We start from the raw sequence: 23,010 nt of genomic DNA on the forward strand, positions 1-23,010 counted from the left end.
CCTAGCCGTCGCTTCAGTGCTGTTGTGACCCCCCTGTTGAATTTGCCAATGACAAGCTTCAACATGTGGCGATTTCACGTGCTACTGCAACTGAGAGACATGCAGTCCAAGTGAGACCATATCAAAGCGTTCATGGCCCCAACTCTTATGAACCAGCTCCCCAAAATCGTAGTCAACATGGTGTTCTGACCTGTTGCCTCTTGCCAACGGCATATGCAGGTTCCCCTCTTCTCTTTATATCCTCCTCTCCCCTGGCTAATATCGCATTCTAATCGTAACTATCGATTTCTTCTATCGACTTTAACTCATGCTCAATGTGCCAACCCACCTTTAAGAGCCCACGATGGCCACGATCGAGCCACGCTTAATTCATCTGCTCAACGAGCAGACGAGACCGCAACTTAACCATGCCGATCTTCCACCGCTTCATTCCCTTGCATTCCCTTCTGCCACTGATCGATCATTGGCCCCAATCGAGTCCGACACGAATCATCGTGGTGATAGACCACTTGCTGACACGCAGTCTGTTATAAACGCCGTTGATTTAATAAATTTGACCAACGATGATGTTTCTTCAGAACTCCGCAAGGAAGGGATTGTCCAGGATGGAAAGATTGTATCGGCTTCAGGAGGATTTCCGCTGCGAGTAGCTTCTACGGACTCGGATGCTGTAGAACCAACCAATTCAATAAGTCGGTTATTAGGTGACGGTCCTGAGCTTCTTGAAGACGTATCGAAAAAAAAGCGACATCGCGGCCTTCATGTCAAAGATGAGTTCATGCAGCTCCCACAACCACTGAAAAAGCAAAAAGCCGCTCAGCAAGCGCCAGTAATGCCACCGATCATCAATGGGCTTCACGAACCTCCACCTCACGCCGCTTTGTTTCCTCCTATATCGTCGGATTCGTTTAATAGCAAGGATGGCTTGCATATGAAGGCAATGCCCAATTTTACGCAGCCTTCCGCCCAGCCATCCACTCAAGCGTCTCAAGAGGCTGAAACGGTTTCGGTCGCCAGCAAAACGCGCAAGCGGACCAGCAAACCGAGACGGAAGTGGTCTGAAGAGGAGACAAACCATTTGTTATTGGGCGTCAATCGATATGGGGTCGGGAAGTGGACGAGCATACTTGAAGATACCGACTTCAAGTTTAACGACCGGACAGCTGGGGATCTCAAGGATCGGTTCAGGACGTGCTGTCCTGAGGAGCTCCGCAAGTCCAACCGACCGCTTGAACTGGACTCGCCTTCACGCCTCGACCAAGGGTCGGACCAGAAGGGCAAAACAGATGTGCACTTTGAAAGGATACTGATAGATGGAAATGGTGCATCAGCGACGGACACGGCCTCAACAATGCAGCAAGACGTTGACACTACTCCTAAACAGAAAAGAAGTCGAGCACATCGCAAGAAAATGGAGGATCTCGTGGAGCTCGGTATACATGGGCCCTTCAAAAAGTCGCATCGCCGCGAACGCCGACCTTTTACTGAACAAGATGACATGGAAATTCTTCAGGGTTTGGAGATACACGGACCCGCTTGGACCAAGATTCATCGTGACCCGCGCTTCCATCTTTCCAGTCGCCAACCAACGGATTTGAGAGACCGAGTACGCAACAAATATTCCAGTGTTTATCAACGAATCGAGAAAAGCAATCTCCAATCTAGGGAGACGAGCCGAGGGAACGATGTCATGGTGCCTGTGAGAATACCAGCTGCGAACCCATTTAAACCTCGAAAGGCTACAACACTAGAGCCACAAATGAACCAGTCGACCTCGCGCGAAGATCTTTCTCGATGGCCAGCTCAGCAAAAAATCGAGACAGGCGATATCATGGGAACAGGTCACGTTTTCGAGTTCGGTGAAACTATGCCCCATCAATTCATGGGCGGCGAAATGGACATCTCGCGCTTATTACTTGACGATGCCAAGCTTTCACCAGCGATTCCACGGTTTAGTATTGAGGGCATCCCTGGTCTTTCTCCACCAGCAAATACCCCGCAGAAAAGTCACATCAAAGAGGGAATGCAACACCCGAGCAGATTATCAACAGTCAGGCCAGCATCTGTAAGTCGTAGTGCTCTGCATTAATGTTAAGGAAGTTAGGAGTTGGGAAATTGCTTTGTAATGGTATTGGGCGCACATAGATTGAGACTTGGAAATGGACGAGCACACAGCACGCGCTGGTTATCGATCGCTTATTACTTGTAGCTGATGGTATCGTTCGGCGCTGGATGGAAAGGATAACACGGTTGCCTCGCGGGCAAAGATGGGAATGTTTCAAAAGTTACATCGTCAATTCTGTGAGCCGCTCATGACATCCAAAAAGGATATCTTGTCACACTACTGCCGGATTGAAAATGACTTCAGGGGCACTCATGCACGGGATATACCATGCATAATATTAATGATAAGATAATTCAATAAAACCGCTTAACAGTGTTTTTGAGGGTTTTTGATCGACTTCACATTGTTATCTTATCAGTGTATCTTATCAGACAAGTGCACCTGCCTAGGGCTAGAAAATCCTAACTCGCTAAAAGGTGTGGGGCGAGATCCAGCACAGTTTCTTTTTCCTTATTTTGAAAGTAGGTTTCCTCATCCATCCTCCTCATCACCGCCGACAAACCAGCCAACCGACACAATGGCCCGCGGAATGTAAGTGGAATATCAAGGAGAACGATCACCAATGCGATTGCAAGGAATCATGATTGGGATTTCTCTCTCCTGTTGTCCCCTTCTGAGAACGAGGGTCTGACTGTCTCGATAGCAAGAAGCACCAGAAGCGCCTCAGCGCCCCCTCGCACTGGCTGCTTGACAAGCTGTCCGGCACCTACGCTCCCAAGCCTTCTGCCGGTCCTCACAAGCTTCGTGACTGCATGCCCCTGATCGTCTTCATCCGAAACCGCCTCAAGTATGCTCTAAACTACCGCGAGACCAAGGCCATCCTGATGCAGCGACTGGTCAAGGTCGACGGTAAGGTCCGCACCGATTCCACCTACCCCTCCGGCTTCATGGACGTCATCACCATCGAGAAGACTGGCGAGAACTTCCGTCTTGTCTACGATACCAAGGGCCGATTCACCGTCCACCGAATCCAGGCTGAGGAGGCTGAGTACAAGCTTGGCAAGGTCAAGCGTGTCCAGCTTGGTCGCGGTGGAATCCCATTCTTGGTCACGCACGATGCACGAACGTGAGTTCTGTCAGACATCATTCAGCCGTTGGATCAAGCTTTGGTCGATTCAAGTCACCCGACAAGACAGGAGCTTTATTTGACGGCTGTATGTAAACCCCAAATACCCCATTGCTAACGAGTTCTCACAGCATCCGCTACCCTGACCCTCTGATCAAGGTCAACGACACTGTCAAGATTGACCTCGCCACTGGCAAGATCACTGACTTCATCAAGTTCGACACTGGTGCCGTCGTCATGGTCACTGGTGGTCGTAACATGGGCCGTGTTGGTGTTATCACTCACCGTGAGCGCCACGACGGAGGTTTCAACATCGTCCACGTCAAGGATGCCATTGACAACAGCTTTGCTACCCGTGAGAGCAACGTTTTCGTCATCGGCCAGGACAAGCCCTGGATCTCTCTGCCCAAGGGCAAGGGTGTCAAGCTCACCATCGCTGAGGAGCGTGACCGCCGACGTGCTTACGCCATCTCTCACTAAATTGTGGATTTGCGATCGGAATGGTAAAAAATGGCATGTGGAATGGAGTCTCGGATTTGACGTTTGCTTTGCGGCTTTAACTACCCTTGAGATAGCCAGCCCCCATGAGGCTACGATAAAAGATGAATTTGAGCCCAACAAAAGTGTCGATTCTTGACAGATATCTCTCTCGAGCACGTTACGGAAGTGAACTGGGGACGTTGCCCTCGGTCTTGTAGCAAGCCAGAGAAACCCCCATGCTATACGTACTTCTTATAACTATGATAATATATCTCATCACTCTGCCAGCATCCGTATACTATCTTGTGTTTCTTTGGAACATGATGGTTGCCAGGGAGTAAGGCTAGGATCAAAGCTGACTGGTAGGGCTGCATTGCACAATAATTTACGATCAAGGCATGACGAAAACAGCCTGTGGACAAAAGTGCTCGTGGGTTACATCGATGGTTATCGGACAATCAGTTGACCTCCCAATGCGTAAAATTGTGGCTGTGTTACAGTTTTGCTGACCGAGGAGAGAATTCGGATGTAGGCGAATTCCTATTCCTTAACCACCCCACGTTTACGAGAACGTTGGTTGTTTGTTCAAATTGAATTTCTTCGTTTATTCCCCGACTTCTCCATTGAGGTAGTTGCTCCATGCCAGTGAAGGAAGCTCTCGAACCCCCAAACTGCGAATAGCACCAAGTGGGTTCGGCTTCCCTTCCCCCTCTCCGCACTCCTATGGTACATGCTGTATGCTGTGAAACTTCTGGTTCGGCGAGCAGACCGAGTCATTTAGGAGCGGGGAAATCCATCATATACCTAGGGTATCGAGTCGTGATTACGCATGAGGTCAAAATGCATGACTAACAAGAACTGCAGTTGGCTGTGGAATCCTCCTCAGCCATGATGCAGTTGGCTGTACTCTCTGAAGCTGCGATTCGGCAATGCGAGTCTCACGCGCGCTGTTCCTGTGATGTGCATGTGGGCGTAATGCGTGGGGAGCCTCAAACCATCCATGCGACTGAATTTCTTGTTACAGTAAGACCGCACACGCACAAGGTCCATGAAAGATGGATCGTGTGCCCCCTCACCATTACCTAGACAGACCCGCTAGGCTCAACATGCTATGGGAAAAGCCATGCTAATAAGGCCCAGCGGCAACGCGGCGTCCAAGTATTGCATCAGCGAGACTATGCTTACAAGAGAAGCTGTTTGAATTTAGATTTTCTTGACTACTTTCCTGGATATGCCCCACGTGCGCCGATGATGTTCTTGAGACTAGGTACTTATAAGTGAGTGTCAGCCCCATCGTGGCCACATCTAGCTCCGGATTTCCCCTTCGCAAGGTCATCTCTCTTGGTTGTTTGAATTGAAGGATTCTTGCCGTTCTTTCCCCTTCTCACTTGCTTGCGGATACTCGGTACAGATTCGCTTAGATGCGGCAGAGATTCCTGTTCGTGATCAACACATTGCTCGCAAGAGCTATATTACGCAACGGACTCGTTTAAGTTTGTTAATTGAAGGAAAAGTAGCAGCCTTGGGGTGGTCTTGAATCGATCTTCGTTCTACATCGGTCAATTGTGGACCGGGCCGCCTGAGTCATAAAATTATAGGTTTCTTTAACATTCGGTTGAAATGTTTACCAGCAGGACCTCGACAAGAACTCTATTGGGCCGTTGTGCCCAAAGAACGGAATTTCGACGAGGCCTTACAGTCTCCTCTGGCCTTCGTTCTCGTGTTGCCCATGATTCTGCTCAGAGAAAACCAAAGAATAACCCGGGATGGTCGCGACCAAAGGTTTTGGCAGTAGCCATTGGAGCTGGTGCTCTTGGATGGGGGCTTGCCAGCTTGAACGAAACTAAAGGCACTGGAAAATCTACATGGGGTCGATCAGTTGCGCCTCACTATGCTACGTTGCCCGAGATGGAGAAGGTAAACTACTTGCATATTCTCGTGCCCTCAGGCTGACCTTTAAAACAGGCGATCAAGCGAATCGAGAACGAGGTTGGAATAGAAGGCTTCATTTCGACAGACCCCGAGGATCTACTAGCACATGGCTACTCAGAATGGTCTACGGTCAACCCTGATACTTTGCCGGTAGCTGTGGCATATCCCAGAACAACCGAGCAAGTTTCTGTGATCGCTCGCATATGTCATGAGCATCGCGTTCCTATCATCCCCTATTCCGGAGGCTCAAGCTTGGAAGGCAATTTTTCTGCCCCTTACGGAGGAATCAGTGTGGATTTTGCGTACATGGACCAGATCATTCAGTTTAACAAAGATGATATGGATATTGTGGTCCAGCCTAGCATTGGCTGGCAAGACCTAAACGCAAAGCTATTGGCTATGGACAGTGGTCTTTTCTTTCCTGTCGATCCTGGTATGTGACCAACAAGCATGGAGGGCCAGATATATTGCAGCACTGACGAATCTGTTCAGGTCCATCAGCGAAGATAGGAGGTATGATCGGGACGAATTGCTCTGGAACAAATGCTGTAAGATATGGTACAATGAAGGATTGGGTCATTAACTTGACCGTTGTCCTGTCCGACGGGCGTATTATCAAAACCAGACGAAGGCCGCGAAAGTCATCTGCTGGATACAATCTGAACGGACTGTTTGTTGGCTCCGAAGGCACCCTGGGGATTGTCACGGAAGGTATAACAAGGTTTATCCACGGAAAACGAAAGTTTTACTAACACGTACAGCTACACTCAAGCTGGCTGTCATTCCAGAGCAGTATTCGGTTGCTGTTGTTACATTTCCCACCATTCGAGATGCCGCCGATGCAGCAGCTGGCGTCATGCAGGCCGGCGTTCCTGTGGCGGCGATGGAGATCATGGATGAAGTCCAAATGCGAGTCATCAACCTCGGTGGCGCTACGAAACCGCGGGTCTGGAAGGAATTGCCAACGTTGTTTTTCAAGTTCTCGGGCACAAAAGACGGCGTGAAAGACAACATCAACAGGGTAAAGAAAATTGCGGCGGCAAACAAGGGTGGAAGTTTCGAGTTTGCTCGGGATGCTGCTGAGCAACAATTGCTCTGGTCTGCCAGGAAAGAGTCCCTTTGGTCTATGCTCTCTCTCCGGAAAAATGGTGACGATGTTTGTGAGTACCACAACGCTGCAATCAACATATTACGTGTCGATCCGGTCGCTAATTTATGATAACACAGGGAGCACCGATGTAGCTGTTCCGTTCAGCCGGCTAGCTGACATCATAGAGGTCAGCAAGAAAGAGATGGATGAGCTTGGTCTCTTCGCCAGCATCTTGGGACACGTGGGAGACGGAAACTTTCATGAAAGTATCATGTATAACAAGAACGTGCCTGGCGAGCGCCAAAAAGTCGAAGCTTGCGTCAAGAACATGGTGAAACGAGCGCTAGACATGGATGGAACATGTACAGGAGAGCATTCCATCGGCTGGGGCAAAAAAGAGAGTCTCCTATGGGAAGTTGGACCAGAGACTCTGGAAGTTATGGCAGCTGTGAAGAAGGCTTTCGACCCTGAATGGATCTTGAATCCTGGAAAGATCATGGATGTGCCTTGGGAGAACACTCTGTATCCTGGGTCAAATACCGCGGTGACACCAAACCGTGTGGTGAAAGACTTGGTCTAAGACAGGAGCTGTCGCTGTGTTTCTACATAGCTCCTTAGATTAGTGGGTTAGCAACAAATCATTACTGCATATAGAGATTTGCAGTGTGGATCGATGCTTGTAGGAACACAGCAGCTATGGTTCTAGTGTTAAATGAAACATTGTAGGACAAACCCAAACCGCAGCTATGTATTGAGAGAGTGCTAATGTAGCTAATTGCCCATTCATCAACACGAAACTGAGGCATACTGCACTACGGCGTCTTACACTGCAGAAACTTGACAGATGTGATGCTGCCGTAACAATCAGCAAGTGCATTAAATGCAAGCGAACAAAACGTTTATACAAAGCCCGTCTGTACTCAGGAAAGCGGCCAATTACTCAACTGACTGTTGGTCTCAGCGATTTCGCTTCCATCATTAGGCTTCGTACATTTCTCTTTCAAACAACATCAAACACCAACAAACACCAACAAACACCAACGGATAGCTGCGTTCAATCTCGTCTTGCCCAAATCCCTTTGCCTCTCTGCTAGAATTTCGACACTAGGAGCTGTGCTTAACTAGGAGCTTGATTCACTGCTTCGTATGACCTAGTGCTAGTTCGATTTTATTTCTTGTTTGCAGCAGCTGCAGCAGCAGCAGGAGGCATCTGCAATCTCGGGCTTCTAGTAGATCCCTGCTCTCTGAATCACGGCACAACACTCGCCACTTGTCATCGCCCATCACCACGCCGAGTGACGAAATTCATCTTCCTCAATCCAAAAATCTCTTTCATCTTGACCTTTGCTACAACAGCCGTGCTAACTTCTGACCTTTATGACCAACACTTGAAGTGTGCTGCATCAAAGGTATCCATGGGGCATCATTCAATTGACAAAGGTACATTCTTTCATAGACATCATTGCCATTTGAACTCGTCATTGAGGAAGCCAGTTTAACTAACGAACTTTCCAGATTGCATGGATAGAAATTGAACATGAGCTCCAAGCGCCTCCCCGACGGACTCTCGAAAGGGTCCCAACGAAACCCCAAGCACCAGCGAAGATCGAAGAGATGCAGGCCAGGGAAACCCAAGGTTCGACGAAACCATGCAGTCAACATTGATGGCCTTGCTCCTCAGCTCCACGAACAATGGAAAGCATGGCCTGAACTCACGATACAGCTTGAGGGATTGCCAACTTCAGTCACCACTTCAAATCTCTGGGACTGGTTCTCTCATGAGGGAGAAATCGCATACATGGACATCTACGAAACGCAAAGAAACCCGAACATCAGCAACGCCAAAATCAGGTTTGAACCACCGCCACAGCGAAACTTTTGGTGCACGGGCAGTTATGTTGTTCGCCATCACGACAGAAAACAGTATCCCAAAGAGATTGAGATTTCTATCAAGCTTTCCAATCACGTACCTCCAGGTTTTCTGAAAAGTCCAGTACATCGTGACCGGACTTGTCCTGTCAAACTGACACTCTATCCTGCGGCCATGAATTTTGGGAGCCTGACAGGGGAGAGCTCAATGAAGATCATGAAGTCTATCCCTGGCATTGGCAATGGAAGTAGTCTTAAACTCGAGCTCAGCCCGAAATACCAGAAACTGACTGCGTTCTTTCCCGTACCGAGTGTTGTGGGGGAAAACAGAACTGAACGACAACACAAAGTTGTTATTGACTTTGCGAGTATGAAGAATGTTTACCAAACAGCGGCCGTTGATAATTGCTGTACTCTTGTTATTCCTCTCAAGACACCACCCCAGTACTATTGGAAGGCTCCTCATGTCCATTCGACATTTTCCGACGAAGCCAAGAATTGGAGTGTGATGGAGAGCTGGAATCGTGCGACAAACATTGTTCAGCATGCTGGCCTCCCCATGATGCACCCGGTCACTCTCCACAACGATTTTAAAGATCCCGAATTCGTTGATATTGGTCGATGGACCACTCTTGGCTTCGTTTTGGAAGGGAAGACTGAAATAGCAAGCCAGGCCAATCAGCAATTAGTTACCATCCTGGACGACTTCAACATCTCTACGAAAGTTCAAGATGATTTCCAAACTGTAGATGGAACAAAAGCCAAGATGTGGGAATACATAGACCACCAGGCCCCGACCGAAGGGCACAACGCACTCCAGATGCTTCAGTACTCCCCGGACTCGGTTATTCATCTACCTTTCGAAATCAGATACCAGCTTGAAGTTTGTCTTTCACGCGGCTATCTAAACGAACACATGATAGGGAGGGAGTTCCTGGAGAGACTTGCGGAAATGAAACCGGCCAAAGCCAGGCTTTGTCTCGAAACTGTGGCTGACAACGCTCAAGTTGTCGTCGACCCGATGGCTATTTTAGAGGAGTCTCAGCTTGATGGCTCCATAGTAATGTCAAGAACTCCTTCTCATTGTTGTCTTGTCCGTAAAGCAGTCATCACGCCAACAACCATTCGCTATACAACACCTACTGTGGAGATGTCCAACCGCGTCATGCGTCGCTACAAGCATTATGAGGACCGTTTCCTCAAAATCCAATTCATCGAGGAGATGGAAAAGGGGAGGATTGCGGTAAACAAGGACCAAAATGACGAGATCTACAAAAGGGTGCTTCGTTCAATGTACAAAGGCGTTCGTATCGGCGATCGTCTTTACGAATTCCTTGCCTTTGGCAACTCGCAGCTCAGAGTCAACGGCGCTTACTTCTTTTGTCCCACGGAACACCTATCATGCGATGATATCCGCAGGTGGATGGGCCAGTTTAGCCATATAAAGGTTGTGGCCAAGTATGCTGCTCGCCTCGGTCAATGCTTCTCTACCACACGAGAGCTTCATGCAATTTCGGCGCCGGCAACCCGACAGATACCTGATGTTGAGAGGAACGGCTACTGCTTCACCGACGGCATCGGCAAGATATCGTCGTTCTTGGCGCAGCTTATCAGCGAAGACATGATTCTTGATGTTATTGCACAACCCTCCGCCTTCCAGTTTCGTATGGGTGGTTGTAAAGGGGTTCTCGCCATTTGGCCCAACGACACCAAAGTCATGGAAGTCCATATTCGCGAATCCCAGAAGAAGTTCGAGTCAGATTCTAAAGGTCTCGAAATTATCCGCAGTGCAGCAATGGCGACAGCAACCCTTAACAGACAAACAATCACCATTCTTGAATGTCTTGGGGTCCCCATCGCTTCCTTCACTAAACTGCTTGACCACCAGCTACGGTCGTATGAGCTGGCCATGGAGGACAACGATGTTGCAATAGACATGTTGACCAAATTTGTTGACGAGAACAGTATCTCTGACCTGCTTAGGGCTGGCTTCAGAACAGATGATCTGCAGGAACCATTCGTTGTTAACGTACTTAAACTTTGGAGGTCTTGGTCCTTGAAGCTACTCAAGGAGAAAGCAAGGATTCAGGTGCAGAAAAGTGCCTTCGTCCTTGGCTGCGTCGATGAAACTGGCACCCTCAGAGGTCACTCATCCGAAACCGAAGGCTCCGAAGATAAAGATATTGATAGACTTCCGCAAATCTTCATTCAGCTAAGCGACGCAACACACTATAACAAGACTCAGGTCATCAGTGGAGTATGCATAATTGGGCGCAACCCTTCGCTACACCCTGGAGACATTCGTATTGTTGAAGCGGTGGACTGTCCAGCCCTTCATCACCTAAGGGATGTCGTTGTGTTTCCCTCTACTGGCGATCAGCCTGTTCCTAACATGCTTTCTGGTGGCGACCTTGACGGCGATGACTTCTTCGTAATATGGGAGCCGACTTTGATTCCTAAGAGATGGAACTATCCGCCTATGAACTACTCAGCACCCAAACCCATTGAGCTTGATCGTGATGTCACGGTCGACGATCTCAGGAATTTCTTCGTCAAGTACCTAAAGAACGATAAACTGCCGCTCATTGCAACATCTCATCTAGCATTTTCAGACGAGCTTGGCCCAATGTCACCAAAATGTAAGTCGCGGTAGTGCTCACATATCAGAGTCTTCTGCTAACCCTATTTCAAGGTCTTGAACTTGCAGAGCTGCACTCCAAAGCAGTGGACTATCCGAAGACAGGCGACCCAGCGGTACTGAGACGAGATCAACAACCTCGGAAGTGGCCCCATTTCATGGAGAAGAAGAACAGCTACACCTCCAGGAAAGCTCTTGGTGTCATATTTGACAAAGTGAAAGGCAAGCAAGTCAAGTTTGACCCTATCTGGGACAGTCCGTTCGACCAACGGATTATCACAAAGTTTGAACTCGACCGAGACATACTTAAATCTGCAAGAAAGATCAAGACGCAATACGACATATCTGTACGCCGACTACTGAGCCAACATGCGCTCAAGACTGAATTCGAACTCTGGACCGGCTTTGCCATGTCGAAACCTGCTGTTGGTTCAGACTACAAAGTTCAGGAGGAGCTTCGTCGCGAGTACAATAATCTCAAAGCGGCATTTCGACAGCTATGTATCGATGCTGCAGGTTCTAAAAGTGCAGAGAAACTCGAACCCTTTGTCGCAGCCATGTACAAGGTAACCGATGAGGAAATGAAAATTGCACTATACGAGCACCACCGAGGAGTCATCAACGACGCGGGAACCCTCTTGCAACCGCGCAAGCTGGAACCAAAGTCAATGCCTCTGATTAGTTTCCCCTGGATCTTCCATAAGGAGATGTGTCGTATCGCAAACTCTAGTAACCTTGAACTGAGATCTCCACTTGCCGCTGGACCTCGTCAAGGAGAAATGCCAGGGTTTGGCGAGTACCTTGAGCCAACAGTGAAGAATGATGCCACGCCTGCAAAACGAGAGGTCCCTGAAGTTCCTGAGCTGGCGCCTGAGGTCCATTCTCACCTTCCGGACGGCACAGTCCTTCATCGAGGACAGCCATTGGCTATTTTCCCTCTGGAAGATGATACGGTCTCCGAGGTAGATGACGACTTCCCTAACGGCATTTCTGGTTCAGGACAATTATCTTCTGCTGGAAATGATTCTGGAATGGTCAGCGACGAACAGCTAGATCTTTCGTCAGAGAATGGTATGGAAGCCGAAGTTCTGAGTCATGATGCTGTCGAAGACGAGACAGACTCGATCTACAGTGGTGAATCGGAGGAAGACGAAGAAGAAGCTATGGATCGCTTGGTCAACCTCATGAGTCAGGTGGAAGCCAAGTAGCCATAGGTGCAAGAATGGACCGTTGGAACTGTGAGGACGGCAACGGGCCAACCAGCCAGTAAGGACAAGATAGACAGTAAACTCAGTAGTACAACAGGCCAAAGATTTGTGACCACCGAGTTACTTAGGCCGATAATCAAATTCATCGTCTGATGCAAAGATCCGTCCGTAAAACCCATTTTTCACCTGCAGTAACCTCTCGTCCTTCGTGCTAAGTTCAAGTAATTAGTTAATATTTAGGGTCAAGATTTACGTAGCACGGGAAGTTTGTCTTGACAAAGACGGCCAAAAGGTGTAGGGAGCTTCTTACCAGTAGACAATCGTCTCCATGCTTATGTAGAAGCAATGTCCCAGTCTCAAGAGGGACCACGATCTCTTCTCGAGACGACCTTCGATCTCTTGGGTAAAATACAGTCTCGCCCCCAACGCACCCCTCAGAAGCGGATGTCAAATAGAGCAACAGGGTCCACGTGGTTCTCACTGGTAGTGGAGGATTCGAAGGTAACGTCAGGTTGTTTGAGTCGTCATCTGGTGGGCGAAACAGCCGTCGGTCAGCCAAGGTGCGCATGTCAAGTGAGAAGAGGGAGCCCTGAGATATATAATGGGTGCGAACTATGGAACGGCTGTGGAAGGACAGGAGTAAGAGCATGGCGTCGTTATGCCATTGAAGGTGCTACGATGGTCGCTGAACGGAACAGTTGTGGAAATGAGACTTATAAACGTACAATGGCAGTCAAAAAACTGGCCTTTCGAGTAACGATATACACGAATGTTAGGATTCAGCCCAACAGGTTCACCACCCCTACGCAACATTAACTTTGCTGTCTATGATATCGTGACCATCGCAGCTGAACATAGACGGCGAATCGACACGAAGCAAGACTTACCACTTCTCGTTAACGTCACCGTCTAGCAAGACCTCTTTCAAACCAGTTTGCTCCCATAATCGCATAGCAAAGTCATAGCTCTCAACCTGGAACCGATCGTTGACACGAACTGCTTCGCCCCGCTTGGGACGGCCCGGCGTTGTTTGTAGAGGAAGGGTTTTTAGAAAGGCGACATAGTCGCGGCAGAGCGATCGCGGGAAAAATGAAGGTATGAGAGCAACCTTGGAAGTCAATGGATGAGGTTCAGGAGACAAGTCAACTATCGGCAGAGAAGGCTTGAAAGCTGGCCATGATGGAGGAACTGGTGGCGGCGGCGCTGAGGCTTCCACTTTGGCCGACTTGGGCCCTTTATTTTTTAATTTCGGCATACTTGTCAGAATGGAAAGTAGGTAGAGAATATTTATTGGGCGGCTGCTGGGCTGAGGGGAGGGAGGTTGATGAGATTCTTTATTGACTTCCATTGGCACGACATGACATGCATGAGACAGTGATACTCGAGTTATGTAGATATCCACTACATTCGCGACAGTCGCATGCAATGAGCGGGGTGCCACATCCCCTAAAGGCAATATCGAGTAACTACCTTAAGTTGAGGTAAGAGGAAGTATTACCTAGGCATTCAACGGTTTGGTTTACCTTATTATTTCCAGCATACCTTAGTTATCCGTCACAAACGCTGCCGTCAAATAGAAGTTGGCGGATCGCGAAAAAATGCCTATTCTTGCTTCTTTAGTAAGCTCATGGCTTGGGATACCCAACTCTGATAAAGGTTCAATTCCCCATGAAAAACAGGAAACTTCACCAGCCCAGCAAATACCGTCTGCGAATGTTTCAATCCCATCAGCAACATCAACTCCACCAACTATTTCTGCTGCTCCACAAAGAACATCGCCAATAATAGCAGCACAGCAACCGTCGTGGGACCGTTCAATTCGACAGTTCGGTCTGCTTCTCACTGGTGCTGGGTTCCTTGCTGCATCTGTTGCTGTATCAAGACGTTCAGTGCTACGAATGCGGCACGATCTCTCGCCCAAATTTTACACTTCCAACCGACACCAAGTCAAGTTTGACTCGGGTGACAGATCTTTACTCGCTGTACAAGCCCTTGGACTTGCCACGCTCAACGTCATGAGCTTTGGAGTCATGCTGGTAGGAGGTATTTCCTGGGCATTTGATCTCTCCTCGATAGAGGAATTAAGACAGCGGACGCAGGCTGTGACCCGCAGGCCCGGCATGGTGAGCCCTGAAGATGAAAAAGCGATGGAGGAGATGATAGAGGGACTTATGGGCAAGATGGGAATGGAGAAGCCACAGAAGCCTTCAGGCATTCCCCAAGAGGATGAGAAATGACGTACTTGTGTCGTCTGTCGTCTGTTCTGCCAAGACGCTCCTCGATACTACAAAGCTGAGCAGAGCTTGGTGTGTAAAATACGATGTAATCATATCATGCGAGATGGAATACTCCAATCAGGAAACGACTGCTAGTTAAAGAACATTAGGCTTTCAACTGGTCGTACTGAACTATCATGCAGTGAATTTGCCCTGGAAGGAGGGATCCCACATAGTAAAACATACAGCGTACGCTCCTCATTAATCATGCGCGAAGTAAATAATCCCTAAAGTACTAGCGAGCCAAAAAAAAACCATCCTAGACACCATCCGCCATCCATCATGCCCGCCTCCCATGCCTTGCAAACCATTACAGTACCCAGACCCTGGACAAATGCGTCAACGCCTCATCACCATGCTCCCAGCTTATGTGTATCCTACATTCGTCTCCTTGTTCCCCCCCTCACCTTTATAGGAATCCTTTTGTGAAGCTGGGGACCCTACTAAGGCTACTCTTCCTCCTGGGAATATCCACCATGGATGCATCATCTCCTTCGCTGACCCGCCAGGGGCCCATGCGACTGCGGACACTACCCATGACGCTGCTCGACCCCTTGTCGTTGCGGAGATTCTTCAATCCTGCCAATTCGCGCTCCAGTCGGGCAATTTTCTCTTTTTCTTCTCGGAGTTCACGCTCGGCTCGACGGGCTGATAGCTGGTTTTGGGACTCCGATGACTGCAGCTCCTCGATGGTCTTCAGAAGCTTCTCGACCTTGTCGCGCATCCTTGAGACATCCTCCGAAAGCTGTGTGTTTTGCTTGTCCTTGCGGTCGATCTGACCTTGCATATCCTTCACGATTCGATCTACGTTTCGAACGGAGCGCTGAGATTTGCTACGCTCAGTCTCCTGGTCTTCGAGCTGTGATTCGAGCTGTATCATGTTAGCTTCGATAAAGTTATGTAGTGTTACAGACGCAACTCACCTCCTGAATACGTTTGTGCAGGAACTTGACATCCTGGCTGGCGCTCGAATAGCCCTTGGTCTCCAAATCAACAAGTTTGAGTTGGGCCTCATTGAGAACTTTCTCCAAGGATGCCTTTTGTTGTTGCAGCTGAATGCTGTTTTCGCGCTCCACCATGACATCCTTTTGTACCTCCGTTACTAGGGCTTCTGCTCTGCGCATCTTCTCCACGGCAGCGGCCGCAATATCCTCTTGTTGGGCAAGGTGTGACCTTAGTTCCAGAATCTCCTTGTCCATGTTGGCGGCATTGCGCAGAGAGGGACTGTCTCCCTTCACAAGATCCTCAAGGCCGGATTTCGCCTCTTCGAGGCGAGCCTCAACATTTCGCTTCTCCCGGAGAAGATGATCTCGTTCTGCTGCGATCTCGTCCACCGAGGAGCGGAGAGTACGGACTTGAGAGAGCAATGTCACAACCTTTCCTTGCGCTTCGTTGTGAGCATTTACTGCCTCATCACGAGAGGAAGCGACATCTGCCAGCGTTGACTCCAAACGAGCCTTCTCCTTGGACCAGGTTGAGCTGTTGAGAACTTCATCATCCCACTTTGACCTCAATTCATCAAGTTCTTCTCGAAGGCGGGCAATCTCTGCTTGTTTGAAGAGCCTCTCCTCACGAGCAAGATCAAGTTCGTTGGTCAATGTGGCGAACTCGGCCTGATACTTCTTACGAGTCTGCTCCATACTCGATTCTTTGTCCTCGATCTCCATGGCTCTCTGGTTACGGTAGTCCTCGAGTTCGTGTTGAAGTCTCTTCTTAGCCTGAGTGGCAGCTGCCAAATCTGTCGAAATATCCTCAACCTTCTCCTCGAGGCGTTGATTCTGGCGTTGGAGGTCCTCAATGCTGGCATCCATCTTCTCACGTTCTGCCATGACCTCTGCATATGTGTCTTCGGCTTCCTTTGCTTGAGACTTGGCAAACTGTTCAGCACGACTAGCTTTGAGAACGGCGATCTCGGCTTGTTCGAGTTTGCTGAAGTATTCGTCCGCACGGCTTTTGTACATTTCAAGACTAGAAGAAACATCTGCAAACTTCGAGGTTTCTGCATCGAGACGAATCTGAAGATCTGCAAACTCTTGGAGAAGCTGATTTCGATTCTGTGCTTCTTGCTCTCTTGCTAGAGTCATCTCCTGTAGGTCAGACTTGACATCACGGAGCTCGACTTCAGCTTTGGCGCGATCGTGTCGCAGTCGCTCAAAGTGTCCCTTGATATCGGTTAACTCCGCCACGGCGTCCTTGTGACTATGAACCAAGGCTCGACGAGAGTCTTCTTGGCTGTTCAGGACCTCCAAAATTTCTTCGTGTGTGCGTGTCTGTACATCCCGTAATGAAAGCTGCCCGGATCGAATTGTGCGCTCCAAAGCAGATACCTTCTTATTAGAGTCATCGAGCATTTCGTGAAGACGAGTATTGACCATCTCAAGTTTTTGAATGCGACGCAAAGATGGGCTTTGGTCGTCGTAGTTCTCCGGTATAGGTTTGCTTCGGTCAATCTGGCTCTGTAAGTGACGATTTTGCATTTCCTTAAGTTGAAGCTGATTCTGGAGTTCCTCGACTTCGGCTTTCAAATCCATACGGTTGTTGAAGTTGAGAGTGTCGATGGTTCGATCGGAGCGTGTTGAGTCTTGAAGATGGTCGAGATCCTGGAAGCGCCGGGTGGGCGTGGAAGTATTTGAGTAGTTGCGAGCATGAAGCTTAGCTGCCCTCTTCTGGGTCGGTGACCCCTGGAAGGGAGCCTCGTTGAGCTGGATCTCCTCGAGCTTGGGTCGGCTAGCAGGGTCATTTCTCGATGCTCGCATTTCACTCAGTTGGTTCTCGGCGTTTGTTCGAGCTACTGTTTGCACACGAAGGTTTTGCTGAAGCTCCTCAACCTTTCTCACAAGATCAAAGTTCTGAATGAGTACATTTTCATCAGCTCCATCCGACTGAGGGGGGATGGGAACCTCTGGATCAACAGTCCGTAGAACATCAAGCATCTGAGCTCGCAGCTCATTCACTTCCTTGTCTCGTGTATCCACGGATGTTTGCAGGGTACGAACAGTAGTCTGAGCCTGAGTTCGTAATTGCCGTTCTGACTCAATGGTTCTATTTGCTTCAGCCAGCTGTGCTGTGAAGGTAGAAGTCGCCTTTTCAGCATTTCTGCTTGACTTGACTTCACGGGCAACCTCATGGCTAAGATCCTCCAGGCTGAGCTGCAATTTCTCGGCTCGTTTCTCGAGTGATGCAATTGCGAGCTGGGAATCACCCAACTGCTTGTTGAGTTTTGTGTTCTGCTCTTCCAGCCGAGCCTTTTCGCGCTGGAGAGATATAATCTGACCTCGGGAAGCTTCACTGGCGCGTGAACTAGAGCGAGCAATCTCCAGCCCTTTCTGCTGTAGTTTGTTCAGCAAAGCACGATTGTCATTCTCTGATGCTGTCAGGCGGCTCTTCACAGTGGTCAACTCTCGTTCAAGTCTTTCTTTGGCCTGGTCGTTTTTCAAGCCAAATTCGCCTGATTCGAGGATCAACTTGTTGAGATCTTCAATCTGGTGGTTGAGCTTGGCACACTCTCCTTCAAACCATTGGAGCCGTTCCTGTGCTGCATCGAGATCTTTTCGAAGACTGTTCTCGCGATCCAGGGCTGCCTTAGAAGCTTGTCTCTCGCCAGCGACTTCGGCTTGCATTCTTGCCTCCTCGGCCTGTGTCTTCGCCACTCGAAGGCGGCGGATCTCATGTCTTGCTTCGTCACGTTCTTTCTCAGCAGTAGTCCGAGCCTCCATTGTTCTCCGTAAGGTATCCTGCTGTGCATATAGTTCTTTCTCGATAATGATTTTTGACTCGTTAAGACGATCGAATTCATCCTTCAACTCTTGATAGCGGTGCTCCCCGAGCAGTTGGACGTCATCTCGAGATTGGCGTTCTCGACTTAGATCCATCTGTGTCTTGTACAGCTCATCTTTCAGATCCTTTATTTGCGACTCCAGGACTTGGCGATTCTGATCGGCTTGTGCATCCTCCGACAGACGTGCTTCCAACAAGTTCTTTGCGTCCTCGGCCTCTCGCTCCAGTTGAGATTGCCGAGACTTCATGGCTACAAGTTCAGCTTGAGCCTCGCGGTACTTCTCGGCGTTCTTCTCCTTCTCAGTGGTCAGAGACTTCTTCTGATCCTCAAGAGAATGACGCTCGCTTTCGAAGTTCTTGTTGTCGGTTCGCAGAAGAGCGAGTTCACTCTCCTTTTGTCGAACAAGATCTTCGTAGTCAGTCGACGTCTTGGAGAGCTCGTTGAGCTGTCTCTGGATGTCCTCGTTCTCCTGAGTAAGTTGAGTTTCTCGGAGCTTAGTTGACTGGAGCTCTCTTTGAGCCGCGTTGAGCTTAAGCTCCGAGTCCTGATCGAGCTTCACAAGCTTGGTCTCCAAATCCTGAACCTTCCTTTCCTTGACCGATAGCTGACTCTGAAGCATCTTGATTTCATCTTGGAGGGCAAGTTCCTGCTCGCTACGCTCGGCCTGCCTCTGGGTTATGTCGACAATTGATTGTTCAACTTCGCTGATCCTTGTGCTCAGTCCCTTCTTCTCCTCCTCAAGCTTAGCAATGAGTGTGGCAGCTTGCTCAAGCTGAGAGCGATACGTTTCGACATCTCGTTCCGCCCGGTTCTTGGCATTCAGAAGGTCGTCTAACTCGTCTTCCAGCCTTTCCTGGTCTTCAATTGCTCCCGCAAGCTTCTCCTCGAGCTCCGCTTCTCGAAGCTGAAGCCTCTTGAAAATTTCCTCCTTGTCTAAAGCAAGCGCACGCTCACTCTCGAGAGTTTGCTGGATTCGGACCATTTCAGCGTGACAATTTCGCCGTTCCTCCTCAAGTTTCACACGATTTTGGGACTCCAGCTGCATCCTTTCGTTTAGATCCTTGATCATTGCATCCCTTCGCTTTACTTCTGTGGCTGTACGAGTAGTACCAAGAAGAGGCTTCATCTTTACAATCAGCTGCCACCATGGGTTTTCCGCCAAGTCCAGGTAAACGTTGAAGTTTCTCTGGATGATTCTGGTGGCCTCAGTGCGAAACAGCCTCTTGTAGGCTGCCCGCCTTTGTATGAACCCTCGAGCAACTGATTGAAATCTGGACATGATTTGGGTGATGAGAGCATCTCGTTGCTCCTCAAGCTCTGCAAGAACACCCGCGCGGAAGAAGACTTTGGTCAAGCCCACCCGATATAAAGCGCGGTCAAGTCCAAGCTTTTCAAGCATAAGACTGGCCGCGGCCTGTCCTTCGAGATATCCTTTGGGCATATCCTGGCAGAGGACCTCATACCGCTGTCGAAATTCTGTAAAGGGAAGTCTGTTGGGGAAACCAGTCCGCGCGATCCTGATGCCTTCCAGAACACCATTGCAGCGTAATTGGTCAAGAACGAGGAGATTGTTGAACTGCTTTGGCTTCTTTTTATGGTTGGGAAGGATGCATCGAACAAAATGAGGGTGGGTGGAGTGGAGTTGCGCCATGAGACTGTGAAGATGCTCCTTGTGTTTCTGGGCGACTGTGCGGAAGAGCCCTCGCTTGACTCTGCTTCTTCCAGTGGCATGATCCTCCTCAGACTCAGCACAGTCAGAAAACAGGGAAGCAACGTGCTTGTTCGATGAAGCAGCTAGAAGGCGGGTGATGTTATCATTCAGAGGGTCCTTGTTTTTCTCTAGCCATCCTTCTGTAGAGTACTCGACCTCGGCAGCGTAGTGAGTAAGAATGAAACCCTGGCCTAGACGCGAGGGTCGATATTTCGTTGATTTCTTGTCCCATAAAGAATTAAGCTTCTCAGTGAATGACTTGTCTGTAGCTTTGGGCATAACGCAGTCCTCATCTAGGCAAGAAAAGACACCTATTGGATTCGACAGTTCAATCAAATCAATCGTGGGCTGCAGGTCACGACCAAAGTCGATGAATTTCCATTCGATCTGCTCACGTGCATACTCTTCTTGTTCCAGGACAAACATGTGATGGTTGAAGAATTGCTGCAACTTTTCGTTGGTGTAGTTGATGCATAGCTGCTCAAAGCTATTTTGTTCGAAAATCTCAAAACCGGCGATATCGAGTACTCCGATAAAGTGCGAATCATCCAGACCCATGCCAGTGCGATCGAGCTGTCCATTGATTCGGTTGACGAGGTCGCCGAAACCGCGTTCATAGATGCCCTTCGAAAGAGCGTCTAAGCCAAGTCGAACTTGCTCAGGGGTTTGTACCTTCTCAACCCATTCTCGGCCTGCCTTGACTTTGGGGTGGAGGAGACCTTTCAAGAAGGGCTCTAATGGTACACCAAGAAGCTTACAAACTTTTGCGGCTTGCTCTTTTGCATCTGGTGCCAGACGGGCTTGGTCTGCAGTGCGGCTTTCCTTGACGACGGTGATGTTGCCCAGGTGTAGCACCGCGGCCACAGTTCGCAAAATAGACCTCTGCTCCTCATCCGAGAACCCCATCACGTTAAACGCTTCCATGAGGGATTCCCATTCATCATGGTCTGAGACACCCACGATTGTGTCATGCCCATCTCTGGTATAGTTGAAATTTTCGACCGTAAGACCATCGATTAAGAATTCCCTCTTCAAGCTGGAGCTTGCACCTTTGAGAAGTTGGTAGAAAACGTGGTAATTTCGTTCGTGGGGGTTGATGTGTACGACTCTGGACTTTTCTAGCAGATACCAGTCGATGTATGCGCCACAAATAGCGCCATTTCGAGTGAATTCAATGCGAATGAATTTTCCGAATCGTGAGGAATTGTTGTTGCGGACTGTTTGCGCGTTTCCGAATGCCTCGAGAATTGGGTTTGCTCGAAGAATTTGTTGTGAGAGATTTGAATGTTGAGGTTTGTGCTTGATTGTCGAGTCTGCCTGAGCAACAGCAGCGAGGTATTGTATGACCTTTTTCGTGTTCTCTGTCTTGCCTGCGCCGGATTCGCCAGTCACTAGAATGCTCTGGTTCTTCCCCTCTTCCACAAGATTGCGGAAGGCTTCATCAGCCATTGCAAAAATATGAGGCTTTGTGTCCTCTCTGCTCCGCCCGCGATACATGTTGATGTATTCATTGCTGTAAATAGGAATCGATGCGTACGGGTTGACGGTAACAAGGAAAAGGCCCGAGTATGTATAAATCAGATCGGCTTGGTATCGCATGTGAAGGTTGTGGACAACTGATGCCTCGTTCAAGTGTGTCAACTCGGCCATATCGTTTGCCTTGTCGAACTTGGCAGGGTTCACTTTGTCAACGCTCTCAGCATCGACGTCTCTTTGCTGAACAAATGTTAATATACGGAACGCCAACTATCGGCTGATACTTACAGTGCCGTCGTCGCATTGTACTAGTAACCGATTCCCATCCATTTCTTCGACGATCCATCCCCGGACGAATGCGGCTTGCGGATCCTTAACCCAGACGTAGCGCTTCCCGGAGAAGTCGTTTTCGCCTTCGATGCCCTTTACTGTATCCTGGCGTTTCATCTCCTCAGTCTTGATGAATGACGGTGCAAATGTTGTCGATGTTGGAGTGCCGCTCTTGGAGTCACTGCGTTGCTGCCTCGGCGCTGAGCCGGAGAAGCCATGAGTTATTGCTGATAATGATCCATTCGACTGTGTCCGGCTGTGCCCTAAAGGTGTCGAGAGCCCAGGAGTTGATGAAGGAGAGGAGAATATGGCTGACTTGGGTCGCAAGTTGGGATTTGTAGCTGGAGAGGCGGAAGGTGTTCTCGCAAAAGGATTACTGCGCCGATGCGCTGTGCCATTGGCGTTGGCGTTGAAAGACATTGTGATGAGCCCACATGAACAATTGGTAGTACTGCGGTCTTCTCAGCCAGATACTCAACTTCGGGTTGTGCGATTACACAAAGTAAACAAATCAGGCAGGGTAGAGAAACAATGCGGAAGCGCAGTTTCTGGTCTTCCAGTTATTAAGAGGTGAAATTATAACAAAGTTGTGGTCGGGATTCACCCTTTCATGAACATGCCATGAAGTAATGCAAATGCAAATGCAAGTATTGGGATAGCACAGCTCGGCATGGAATCGACATTAACATCAGCGATCTACTCAGCGCGTTGCCAGGGACAGCTGACGGGGAGTAAACAAAGCCATATCATGTGATCTAAGCGCCGTAACCGCGCTAAACCGTATGCGACTAGACGCGACGCATATTCCTGTCAAAGACAACTTGGAATTATTCTTTCAATGCACACCCGCTCTATCACGTCTAGGGGCGCTTGCCAACGAAACCTTTCCACAAGCAGATCAGTGAACGTACGAAAGAAGAAATCACGGTGTTGACTGTCATACTCATTACGAACTTTCGATTTTGAACTGCAACTTTCACTGCTTCGGGTTTGCATATTAAGATCACAACGAATAAATTGAACCTCGTCCC

At 49.0% G+C, this 23,010-nt stretch overlaps 6 protein-coding genes across 6 annotated transcripts; 4 read left to right on the plus strand and 2 right to left on the minus strand.

Annotated features, from left to right (window-relative positions):
* Positions 1 to 343: 343 nt before the first annotated feature.
* Positions 344 to 3,671, plus strand: FSUBG_8831 (uncharacterized protein; the record flags this gene model as incomplete). Its single annotated transcript, XM_036687279.1, has 5 exons — positions 344 to 2,065; positions 2,542 to 2,586; positions 2,631 to 2,656; positions 2,769 to 3,191; positions 3,323 to 3,671. 5 exons carry the CDS (start codon positions 344 to 346, stop codon positions 3,669 to 3,671), a joined length of 2,565 nt encoding a protein of 854 aa, XP_036535671.1.
* Positions 3,672 to 5,291: 1,620 nt separating this feature from the next.
* Positions 5,292 to 7,273, plus strand: FSUBG_8832 (d-lactate dehydrogenase mitochondrial; the record flags this gene model as incomplete). Its single annotated transcript, XM_036687280.1, has 5 exons — positions 5,292 to 5,588; positions 5,637 to 6,036; positions 6,096 to 6,314; positions 6,365 to 6,763; positions 6,831 to 7,273. The coding sequence occupies 5 exons, from the start codon at positions 5,292 to 5,294 to the stop codon at positions 7,271 to 7,273; spliced, it is 1,758 nt and encodes a 585-aa protein (XP_036535672.1).
* Positions 7,274 to 8,230: 957 nt separating this feature from the next.
* Positions 8,231 to 12,408, plus strand: FSUBG_8833 (RNA-dependent RNA polymeraseSAD-1; the record flags this gene model as incomplete). Its single annotated transcript, XM_036687281.1, has 2 exons — positions 8,231 to 11,201; positions 11,255 to 12,408. 2 exons carry the CDS (start codon positions 8,231 to 8,233, stop codon positions 12,406 to 12,408), a joined length of 4,125 nt encoding a protein of 1,374 aa, XP_036535673.1.
* An 883-nt stretch (positions 12,409 to 13,291) lies between these two features.
* On the minus strand, positions 13,292 to 13,663 carry FSUBG_8834 (2og-fe oxygenase superfamily; the record flags this gene model as incomplete). Its single annotated transcript, XM_036687282.1, has 1 exon — positions 13,292 to 13,663. The coding sequence occupies one exon, from the start codon at positions 13,661 to 13,663 to the stop codon at positions 13,292 to 13,294; it is 372 nt and encodes a 123-aa protein (XP_036535674.1).
* Positions 13,664 to 14,006: 343 nt separating this feature from the next.
* Positions 14,007 to 14,645, plus strand: FSUBG_8835 (uncharacterized protein; the record flags this gene model as incomplete). Its single annotated transcript, XM_036687283.1, has 1 exon — positions 14,007 to 14,645. One exon carries the CDS (start codon positions 14,007 to 14,009, stop codon positions 14,643 to 14,645), a length of 639 nt encoding a protein of 212 aa, XP_036535675.1.
* Positions 14,646 to 15,093: 448 nt separating this feature from the next.
* On the minus strand, positions 15,094 to 22,399 carry FSUBG_8836 (myosin heavy chain; the record flags this gene model as incomplete). Its single annotated transcript, XM_036687284.1, has 3 exons — positions 15,094 to 15,555; positions 15,608 to 21,889; positions 21,938 to 22,399. 3 exons carry the CDS (start codon positions 22,397 to 22,399, stop codon positions 15,094 to 15,096), a joined length of 7,206 nt encoding a protein of 2,401 aa, XP_036535676.1.
* Between the last annotated feature and the right edge of the window lie 611 nt (positions 22,400 to 23,010).

Source organism: Fusarium subglutinans, assembly GCF_013396075.1.
Source record: "Fusarium subglutinans strain NRRL 66333 chromosome Unknown NRRL66333_c0000125, whole genome shotgun sequence".
Taxonomy (NCBI): domain Eukaryota; kingdom Fungi; phylum Ascomycota; class Sordariomycetes; order Hypocreales; family Nectriaceae; genus Fusarium; species Fusarium subglutinans.